Below are 11573 nucleotides of genomic sequence, written 5' to 3' on the forward strand. Positions count from 1 at the left end.
ATCACTAGTTTTTTTTTTTTTTTAAGTTGGATATGCTACTATAGATACACATAGCCTGTTCCAAATGTGCCCTGGATTTCATCAAGACAAGTGCTGAGAATAGGAAAATCGAGAAGAAACGTGTACTCCCAATTATCGGACACACAAACTACCCCAAATCCATCAATGATTCCGATGGAGCTGGAGTTGCTCTGTATTGACGGTACTGGGCCAACAACTGACGTTACTATAGAGCTGCAAAAAGTCACTTCAGGCAAAAGCAGACTCCAGAGAACATAATTAATGGAAAGAGTGTTTAATTTTTTTGAAACCATCCTGTAAAAATAGCTCGTATATGTTGTTTGCCCAGTGTGTGTCAAGAGCCCGACATTTTCCCCCTCCCTTATACAAAAATAGTTTCCCGAAATCACATCTTTTTTCTTACCAGAAGCTGTTCACACTGATTCAATATGCTGTGTTTCTACTGTCCTCCTATGGAACCGCCTTCAAAACAATACGAACCGCGTCATGCCGACACAATTCCTGATGCAGAGCTGGCTGGGTGCCCCAAAACAGGGGGGCTGTGGCCAGGGTCACCTCTGGATTACGTCCTCGCTCAGCCACTGACCTGCCGCGTAGTCTTGAGCATGTGTTTTTCCGCACATCTCCGTACCTTTCCTTGTTCCACATGTAATCTTCATCCTGAAGAACTTGGGATCTCTGTCTTGCAAGAGCTGGGGCTTAGAAAATGGAAGTTCTTACCCCGTTTCTGAGGCTAATTTCTTAGAGGGCTTCAACACTGAACTTCAAGACTTGGTTATCTTTGGATCATACTTCAGATGCAAGGTCTTATAAAGTATTATTGGAGCGAGCAGCACCGGTAAGACTGTTAATGACAGCAGCGGGAGGAAAACTTTAGGATGACAATTCTTGGCATATTGCAAAACCAGTTAATTTCTACAAGGCTTATTTAAAACAAAAAAAAAAGAGAGAGAAAAAAGAGAAAAAAAAGGGTACATGGATTTAAGCAAAATAGACCTTTTGAGTTCTCGTGTTTCATAAAAAAATGTGTACTTCATGAACTGGATCTTTCACAGACTGCACACGTTTGCACAACTCACTGCCATTGGGTACAAATGTCACACAGGTATGAACGATCTGGACAAATAAAACAAGAAAAAAATAGGGTGAACTTCCACAAACCCCCATTCATCGATGTTTTCTACGTATGATTTCTCTAAATAAAATGCAGTTAACTGGCCCACAGTCCAAAGGCACTGTTTTTATGTGCCGCACCTTCTTCCCCCAACTGCTATGTTATATAGGTCTCCTAAAATTGGCAGGCTCAAGACATTTTTGGGGTAAGTGACGCATCATCGAATGTCAAAACAATGTAGGCTGCACACAGAACGACACTGAAAACACAGGGCGTTGGGGAACTATACCCCAAAAAAGGTTCTTTCATGGCCTTTCCTTTTGAAGGCACAAAATCTTCGCTGATTTTGAAAGAGATGGTGGCCTTCGTTAACTTCCAAAGCAAGGACAACTTTGGGTCAAAATCTATTTTTTGTGGTCTTGCGATAAAAATAATAATGCTAATCTCTATCTAAAATTATGAGCTTTTTGCCCTAATTAAGAGTTTCTGAAAGAGAATTTTAATCAAGCAGACTGCAGGTATCTCCGACGTCACTCTGTGAAGTCAGATTTTGAAGCAGATACTATTACTTCGTACTGCAGCCACAGTCACCATTCCACCATGACGGGCACAGCGTAAAAGAGCAGAGCAAAGATGATCCCTGGTGCTCACTCACTTTGTTTTTGGAAAATGGCAGTGATAGATAGAGGGAAAAATAGAGTTACTAGTATGAAGCTGTCCTTGGTAAAATACAATTTATGCAAAAGGCAACGCCAGTTGAATGGAAGCAGCACGAGGAAAAGATTACAGAAGAAAAGGGTAATTTTCCTGACATCAGTCATACAATTATCATTGGCATATGGAGGAGGGAGAATCTCAGCTGGTATAAGCTGTTATAAGCGTATCAATAAAGCCACGCTGATTTACAGCAGCTGAGAGCTTGTCCCTTAGCGTATCCATCCATGTGCGATGCGACAGACTGGTGTGTTAGCATTTTCTCCCTGGAGACTTTGGTTCAAAACTTATTTAAAACACAGTGAAAACAAACGGGCTGGTCTCTAAGCAGATGTCCCTGGAAATCTGTTTACATCATCACAATGACAGCGGTTTAGCGGAAAGGGTATTCTCTGCTGGGGAGGGGCGGGCAAGGGCAGGGTAGCCGGTCCCCGGCGGAGTTGCGTGGCAAAGCTTCCTTGGTAACTCCCGAGTACCCAGCTTGCAGGATGGATTTGATGTCCACAAATCCGTAGGATTCTGTACAAGGTGAAATTAAAAGATTCAAATAGAAATATTGCTTAGTCTACAATCTGGGAGCGAGACTCTACAGCACTGTGCTCCGCCGCTCCCAGCCTGCACACATGCATAACCTCACGCACAGGGGTAATTGCTGCTTTTTGATAAGATCTTCTGCATGCATGAAATTAAACACATTTGTAATGTGCAGGCTCGGGGTCTCCCTTTCAAAAGCATTTCAAGAGGATGCAAACGCTCCCTGTGATCAAAGGAGAGGAAACAGTGCGGTGGTTGTAGTTACAATTACATCATCTCGCATACTTTTGGCAGAGTAGTTCTGGGCCCAGTTTTGTGAGAGGAGATAAAGCGCACGCAAGCGAAGACAACAGAACTGCAGGTCGCTCCCGCACCCCCCGGAGCTGCACCCCGAGGCCAGCCTGGAAAGCCACAGAGTTTCTCGCCTGAACCCGGATCCACTGAGTCTCACTGGGATTTCACCAATAATTCAGCAGCAGATCTGCCTATCCGTGTAATGTAAGCAGTGCTTTTAGGAGCATTACCCATGCATGGTTTTCCCGTACACGGAATTTGGCAGGAGGCCATTCGGCCAAATGCTTCGCACTGCAAGAAAAATCTGCAGACTTTTTTTTTTTTTTTTTAAATATACCTATTAAACCCCCCCCCAACAAAGTAAGAGAGTTATTCATTATCACCTCAGGATCGACCACGCAAGATCAGATAGTTTAATATGCAGATTTTTAAGGAAATATCTTCCTTCTCACCCTCCCGCCCCATGCTTTATCATTGCAGAAGCAGCAGCTCCTATGGTGAAAACTGGGTATTTCATATAATGAAATAGCAACATAGAAATAGAGTTACCAAGTCCAAGCCCCATCTACCATAAGTAACTATATCATTATCCCTTCCAGACACTGATCAAATCCCAGTTTATGAGTAGTTTGCTTTTTACTGCCATTATACAAAACGAAAAGCTGTTCCAGAACCCCGCTGCTCTGACGATTACGAGCCTTCCTCTTTTCCAACCAAAATCTTTTCACGACCAGTTTATCCACGTTTGTTCCTCTACTGAGTGTTGTCCTTAACTTGAATTGTTTTTCCCCTCCCTGCTGTTTAGTCCCCGGATGTATTTATAGAAAGGTCGTATCCTCTTTCAAACTTCATTTTGCTAGGAATAGTAATGTTAGAAATAGACTGATGAATTTACTGTATTGGATATGGACGGACATACACACGCACACACAGAGGCTAGAGCACTCATTTTAAAAGAAATGCAGAAAATACAGAGGAGTCAATCTTTAGTTAACAGTGCATTATTTCAAACATGTCAGCAACGTTCATAAATTACAATATAAAAGACAGATCAAGTTCAAAACTGATTTTTAGGGTTTTTTAGATCTAAAGACTATCCATCTATAGAAATACAGGAAAGTCTACCTGAAATTCCATAAAACTCTAGTTTGGGAACAGTACCAAAAGCCCACAATGAATATAATTTCTAAAAAAGAGAGCTGGGAAGACTCAAAGTACATTTGGATAAAAAAGCCTCAGACAGAGGCTAGTTTGGGTGGTAAATAATCTGCAGAACAAGAAAAAAAAAATTGCTATTAAAAAAAACCCCTAGAAGGAAGAAAGACTGAACACACTATTTGTCTGTTTAGAGACAATTTCATTCTTTCATAAAAATATTTTCTAGCTTTGCTGCTCTGGTACATCAATCCTGAGTACTCTAACTTTCGACTTATAATGATATTCCTTCAGATACAGCTTCACCGACGGAGGAATGGGAAGTGCGTCAATACCATCGTAAGTTGTACAGTTGCAAATAACTGTTCTACATATATGTTGAAGAGAAAAAGGAAAAGTCCTGTTTAGCGGAGTGGATAAAAGCGGCTCAAAGAACATACAGGAACTTGGATCTTTGTAGTGCTCTAGGAGTCCCGTGATGTCAGGAGAATGGAAGACACAAGGATCATGGGCATCAAAGCTGAAGTTGTGATTCCACTGCTCTATCCGCGCGTGGAGGGAACGACTGTAGCGCCTGAAGCTCACAGAAAACAAATAGTCTTCTTGGGCAGAATCTCGTAACAAAAATGTTCCCTCTGGCTTTCCTTCTAGCAGCGCCTCAGCTGCGTATTTATCCATGACTCCCCAGTAGCAGGGATTGTTATTGATCTGGAGGAGGTCTGGGACTAGGCAGTGGACATAATCAATCTGCGTATGGTATTTCGGAGGTGTTTCCATCCGTAGCAGCTCATCATCCGTTTCCCATTTGGGCTTGTTTCTTTTTCTAGAACTTGTGCACAGTGTTATAACTTCATCGTCGGAGTCCATATCGCTCTCATCTTTACTGCTCCTTACCACCTTACCTGTAACCAACTCAGACCTCGAATCACCCCTAGAGGAACCGCTGTCGGTAAAGTCGCAGGACTGGGAGGGAGAGTCCGTTCCCCCGTTGGCAATCTCATCGTCTCGCAGCTGGTCCTCCCTTTCCTCATGCTGGGATAAATCAGCAATTATCCAGTCTTCTGCTTTTGGACTTATAGGGGCTGTATGTCTTTTGATCAAGTGCCACCGAAAAGCTAGCTCCGAGCGCGGAGGGAAAGGACACTTATCTAGCATTAACTCACTGATATGAATTTTTCTTTTTGATGGCAGTCCTGAGGTGTGCCGACTGCTACAATTCTTTATGGGAAAGCACTGACCCACAGCATCTTGCAGCTTCTGTTTGAGAGACCGGCCTAAAAACCTGTGACCACACGAACGGTCTAGATCCAGCTCGATAGACGAGCAGCTATACTTCCTCTCTTGGCTCCTTAAATTAGTCCCTGACCTTCCCGCAGCGCTTGCTGTTTCAGCGTCAGAACAATGCTCACTCTTTTTAGACCAGGAGAGCTTCTTTCCACTCCAGACGTAACCGTCCTTTCTGTCCGCGCTTCTGCTCCGGCTGCTTTTGGGTCTCACATCTGCGTTTTTAATATTACTGTCCTTATTTTCTGCCATTTTGACAGCTTTGCTTCACAAGTTGCCAGAAAGCGCACTGTGTTTCTTGCAGGATTTTTCTACATGAGGAAGCTTCCTCGAGGCACTTTCTGGAAGTATCTAAGGAAAAAGAAAACACAGCTAAGTTAAGAGTTATGCATGCGCACAACACAAGACCAATGCAGGTGTATACAGGACAACAGCGACAATTAATTGATAACCAGGTACAAATAATACGATCAAGCTGAATTCACTAGAACACCCCACAAATACCGGCCTGATCCCAGACAAGGCTCTCTTAACCCTTCCTTGGGAAAAGCATCCTCCAGAATAAACCATCTTAGGCGTTTTTAGAGCATCCATTCTGCCTACGCGGCAGAGCAGACAGTTTTAGGTGTTGGCAATCCTATGGGGCTAGGGCCCATTTTAAAGGGAAGCACTTCACGTGGCAGGTGATGCTGCTTTAGCTGTTTATTGAGCAAATTCTGCACCTCTTCCAAATAACCTTTGAAGAAAGAACAAGCCAGAACAGAAACAACTAGGTCAGAGCACAAAGAGCTACTGTACCTAGATGATATGCCTGTTTGCTACTAATCCACAGGGTGGGATGCCAGACATCTTCTTCTTAACTGACACTTTTGGGTCACTCTCTGGATAAAAAAAAATTAAATTGTATCAGTCACAGATTCCGTCAATTTCTGAAAGCTGTTTTTCTTTGCCTTTTCAATCGGAGCTAGAAAATACTGAGCCCCTAAGGGATTGAAATATCTGGGGCTTTACATACTGAAAAGGATTAAAACAAATCCAGTCCCTTACTAAAAGCAATTTTAAAAGGCCATGAAAGATGGAACTGCTTATTACTCATTAGAGAAGAAAGTTTACATTATTAAAATCAGTGTTGCTCTGAGACCTACGGTTGCTGACTTCATTCTCTTTTGTTTCCAAAAGCGTACTGAATTCTCAAATAGATAAGAGTTTCCTTTTGAATGTTGCGCTTTGAAAAGGAAAAAAAAAAAAAAATCCTCTCTTGATTACTCAGTTGAAAGTAGAGCAGATTTTTTTCAAGGTACATAGATAGCAATATGTTATGTATGCTATACTCTCCCGAGGCATGGCAGAATGTAGAAATACTTCCCATCACGTACCATGATGCTTTTGCACCAAAATGATGTACAGCTGCTCTATTCCACTGGGGTTTTTTGGCTGTGGGTTTTCTGTTGTGTTGTTTTTTTTTTTTTTTTAAAACTAATTGACATGGTAAATACTAAGCAGGAAAAGAAAAGGGCATCCACTTCCTCTCTCCATTCAATCCATTCTCATCATCAGGATTAGCCAGCATGACACAACCTCTCTGTGGTCCCCCGGGGCTGCGCAGGCTGAGTTCTAGCCTCTGCTTTCAGTAAAAGAATAAGACTGCCGTGCCAAAAGGCTTACATGCAATCTGTGGGCCAAATGCATCCCAGATGTAACTTTCACCCAGGAATTTTTGACATTGCATTCCTTATTTACAACCCACAGACCTGAGAGCTGTGGGGGAAAGGAAAAGGGAGGGGAAGGGAGGAGAGGCAGAAATGTAGAATGAGGGTAAGATAGGTTAAATATTGCAAATATGTTGAAAAAAACCTGGCATTAGAGCAATGTAGATGAATAGTACCTCACTGGTACCAAGTGGAATCACAGAACGGGGTCCATATTCCAAAAATTACAAATCAAAGCTTAAAATAAAGATTTCTTTTTCTTCTCTCAGGATTTTGCAAACCACTTTTCAGTGGAAACATTGCAGGATGCAATGCAGATAGGAGAAAGGCAACATTTGTATATGAGACCCGAAACACCTTTATTTAGACCTAGATTCATTGATTGCTTTTGTAACATTGATATTTTTCATCCGGAAACAAATAGAGTGGAGCACTGAATCTTCTCCACAATTAAAAAGGAGGAAAAAAAGCAATCGCGTTTACCCTGGTGATAATCTGAAGTAACTGAAGACAAAAAGTTATTGTAGATTCATCCTGTGGTAAAATACATTAACTCTCTATATATGGGATTTTTAATTGGACAGAGAGAGATCGTTGAGGCTGCAAGGGCAAGTACTTAAAAATTAGGATACGACAGTTTGCAATTGCTTTTGAAACCTTCAATTATCTCATTCTGCACATCCAGCCCATATAAGGAATAAGAATACGCGGAATATGGGCTTTTAATTAAAAACTGCAAAATGTACAAAACCCAGAAGTGCTGAAAAGGCCCGTTATCTCCTAACTTCAGCCTTGCCACTGAAATAAGCTCAGTGTTTTATGTCATTTCTGGGTTGCTGCTGTATTTAACTGTAAAGCCACCTTCTACTCTGTACCTTTCTTCTATCGCGAATCATTAGTGGTACCTGAACCCTGAAACTTAAACTGGAGAAATAGCACGTGATGCTGTAAGACACGCACCATTAGCCAGCAACACGGAAGGCTGTTTCCCTGGGGTTTGAAGGCTGCCGGAACCGAGGCGCCAATTCTGCCACATCAGAGCAGTAATTGCTAATCAGACATAACACTAGACCCGTGAAAAGAGCATGGAAGAAATGAAGAAAAAGGGATGTCATCCTACTAAAGCCAGGTTTGAACTTGACCTTGTGAAGGAAGAGGAAGGGATGGTTCAGTGGTCAGCTTGAGACTCGTGAGACAAAAATCTTGGTTTCCAAATCTGCTACAAACGTCCGTGTGCTCGCAGGCAAGCTGCCTTCTGAAACACGTGCTGGCCACGGCGTGTTTAGGTGCCCAAATCCCACCGTTTGGCATTACGCTAAGGGGTCACGCCTTCATACCCTTCCGAATCCGTGATTCACAGCCCCACCAATAAAATGGGGACCAAAAATAATGTGGGTGTGGGAAAGAAAAAGGCAGAAAGGGCAGCGAGGCATTCAGTGCTGTATTACCACTTAAGGCTGTCCACCTAACCCAGCTATTCCTTGCGCTGCAAACGTCCAAGGGAAATGCCGTGCACTGTACATCCATTAATGGCTGGAGCACAACTGAAAGAGCAGGAGAGAAGGGCAAGGATAAAAGAGAGGGAACACGGAGTGTACTTTTCCCTACGGGGCAAGGTTAAATGGAGGAGTCCAGCACTGTGCAGCTTACACGCATCAGTTCTGAGATCCTTTTGGTAGATACAACTAGTCTCCTGCTTACAAAAGCCTCCTTCTATGCGGGGATACCCTTAGGCATCTCAGAAGCGGGCAGATTTGACAAAACCCTTATGCTTGAAACTCTTCCGCCTAAGCAAACGGCAGAGATAAAGCAACGTGCAGGGATAAGCAGAGTTCACTTCGGGCCACGGGATCCGGCTTGTAGTTCAAGGTTATCCAACACTGTCACAGCTTACGGTCCCTGAGGACAAGTAGAGAGCTGGGTGGTTTTTGTTGTTGTTTTCATAACGTGCACAGCTCCCTCCTTCAGAGGCACGTCTCCCGCCAGGCTGCGGAGGGGGGGGGGGCACAGACAGCTGCACAAGATGCTTTTCCTTTCAAGCGTTGATGCCTCGACTCTAAGACTTCAAGCCCAAACCAAAAGCAGCATCTAGTAGCTATCTGGAGGCAATAACAATATTACCTCCTAGCCAGAGAGAGGCTGCAATCAACAACTGTGATAAGACAGTTACAGCCTCACCATACGTCTAATTAAATCAGCAGCAAATACCCAGTAACTCCAACAGGAGAATCAAAACCGTAAGCGTAGACAGACCCTTTTTTTGTGTTTATTCAATAAATACTGAATTGCTTTTAACTAGGTATTTCTGTCCTTGGTACTGGTACTAGGTACTGGACCCTTGCCTCTAGCCCAGTACCTCATATTTCTGTCCTGAGCCACTGGACCCTTGCCTCTAGCCCAGTACCTCCAAGTCCTCTTCATCAAGCTGCTTCCCTTTTGGTATAACGAAGGAGCAGATGGTGGGGGGTCTCCAGCCCACCCTCCGGCTCGGAGCGGGACCGCTGCCAGCGTGGCCTCAGGGAAGCCATGGCACTGCCTGGCCACATTCTGAAAACCTCTGAGGATGGAGATCCCACCACCTCTTTGGTGCTCCCACGCTGCACAACCCTTCTAGTGAAGGAAATACTTTGAAAGTTTTCTGTCCAAGTACACAAAAGCCAAAGCGTTGCTGTATTATGCCTTTGATTAAACAAGAAAAGGAGACTCACACAAAGAACAATAAATCAATTTTGGAATTGTTATACAAGTTGACATTCTTCTAGAGCTGATAAAATCCTGAGAGAGAAGAGCAAGCCGTAATAAATTGGAGTACTTTTTCTTTTTTCTTTCAACTTACATAAAAGTTATTTAAAAATTTCTCACCGGTCACATGCTGTTTTCATTAATTTCACCCAATTAGATTTTGGCCGCGAGACTGCATTTTAAAACCTGACCTTCCACTGAAGTTGAGCTGTTATTGACTTATTTTGGAAAAAAGCCCAACCTATTAAGGATAACATTAGGTCTCAATTCCTCTGTCTTAACTTATTTTTCTTCAGTTTTGACTATGTTTATTTTAATTTATGATACTGTCCAAAAATACCTAACCTAGACTCCAGAGACCCTTCCAGCAAATTAAAGCAGTAATCACACACACACACAAAAGAAAATTACTGTCTAAGGATACCAATTATAACCTACAATACTTCTTACTTGGAAATATCCTTGATTCATCTGGGGTCTGTATTCCCCCAGAACTATAAGAGGAGGGGGGCATGCCCCTGCCCCCCTAACCCCAACACTGGGGCTATTTTATTCACACCCAGGAGGCAGAAGTGATCTGGAAGCAGGTGCCAAAGGCGAGGGCTGCTCGTATGTACTGCTTTAATGAAACTCTGCTCATGTGCTGCAGGAGAGACGCACGCAGCGCTTGGCAGACCGCAGCAGCACTAAATCAGTAAAAGCTTTATGGTCCATGACCAACACTTCGTGCTCCACCCAGAAACCGAACAGGAGAGCAGCGTGATTCCCGGCTCCCGCCCTGCCGCTCCGCTCGCAGCCACTTACACCTATTAATCAAGTCAGCAGCAGGTTGAGTTCCCGACCGGATTTAAAGAATAACCTTGCATTTGATGCCGTGCCACTTCGGATGTGACAAAGCCACTGGGCCTGCAGTCCCTTGGCCAAGTGACCACGGCATCCCCCACCCCCCGAACAACCTCCCCTCAGTTTTCCCATGCTGTTCAAAGAGTTATCCCAGCAGGTAGCGCCTCCAGACAATGAATTTAGTTATCGCACAGAACTGAACTTAAAGCGGCTTTTATATTGTAGAATATTTTAGGTGCAGTTTGTACGAGAGTTTCTGCAAATTAAAACAATAAAGAAAAATAAATACAGTTGCGTGCATTTGTCTCCGTCCCCGGCAGCGGCTTGCAATAAGGCTGCTGTAAGAATAGCTTGGTCTTCCCACTCATCTGATAAGCGGTTCAGCTCGAAACATTTTGCTAGAACGCCAGAAATCACGATTTACTGAAATACGTCAGGATACACCCATGGAAAACATGTCTCTACACAGCTTCCACATGGTTTAACAATGAAATCTGGGCACATATATATATTTTTTTTTTTAAAAGAAGCGTGCCTGCTTTGTAATCCTGTCACTCATTCATGAGAGTACCAACAATGTGACTGTTAAAGAGAGCCCGACCACATTTCCAATATAAATAAATCACCCTGCTCACCCCAACCGCTGATAACTCCGCTGCTGGGCAAAACTGAAGATAAAACGGTCTTGCCTGGAAGCAATTTTTCTTAGAAGCAGGAACAAACTGGGCCAGATCATTAAAGCTACATAAAGGGAAAACAGCTAACTCGGATTTTTTTCTCCTTATTTCAGGTATGTCGAGCTCTTAACGTTTTTCTGTCCTTCGAGAAATAAACCACGACGCTTTCTTCCTATTTTTCGGCACACGAAAGCTTAATGATTTTTGCAGCGCAATCGCTACCTGCCTAACTACAACCGCTGCCGGCTCTATCTAGCACACGCATCGGGATGGCTGTAATTACGGCGCAATTCCGTGATTACCATAACGATCTCCAAAGGGGTCTGACCCTGCAGCCTTTACTCGGGCGAGAGCACGCCCCGGCCCCTCTGCAACGCTTCGCTGCAATGGGGATTTCGGCTAAGCGGGGGGCGCCCCTCGTTTGGGCTTTCCTTGCCATCCCTGTGCCTCTTGAGGGACTGCCACTAAACAGACATACGTCAAGTA

At 43.6% G+C, this 11573-nt stretch overlaps 1 protein-coding gene across 1 annotated transcript; it reads right to left on the minus strand.

Moving 5' to 3' along the window:
- Positions 1-3612: 3612 nt before the first annotated feature.
- SOCS4 (suppressor of cytokine signaling 4) lies at positions 3613-5955 on the minus strand. Its single transcript, XM_009289837.1, has 2 exons — positions 5915-5955; positions 3613-5467 (listed from the first exon to the last, which is right to left on the minus strand). Exon 2 carries the CDS (start codon positions 5366-5368, stop codon positions 4058-4060), a length of 1311 nt encoding a protein of 436 aa, XP_009288112.1. The 5' UTR covers positions 5369-5467; positions 5915-5955; the 3' UTR covers positions 3613-4057.
- Between the last annotated feature and the right edge of the window lie 5618 nt (positions 5956-11573).

The sequence above is a fragment of the Aptenodytes forsteri genome, unplaced genomic scaffold (assembly GCF_000699145.1).
Source record: "Aptenodytes forsteri isolate BGI_AS27 unplaced genomic scaffold, ASM69914v1 Scaffold76, whole genome shotgun sequence".
Lineage (NCBI taxonomy): Eukaryota > Metazoa > Chordata > Aves > Sphenisciformes > Spheniscidae > Aptenodytes > Aptenodytes forsteri.

Bases quoted from the DNA above. Each gene is read 5' to 3' on its own strand.
- SOCS4 (XM_009289837.1), bottom strand. From the start codon at position 5,368: ATGGCAGAAAATAAGGACAGTAATATTAAAAACGCAGATGTGAGACCC.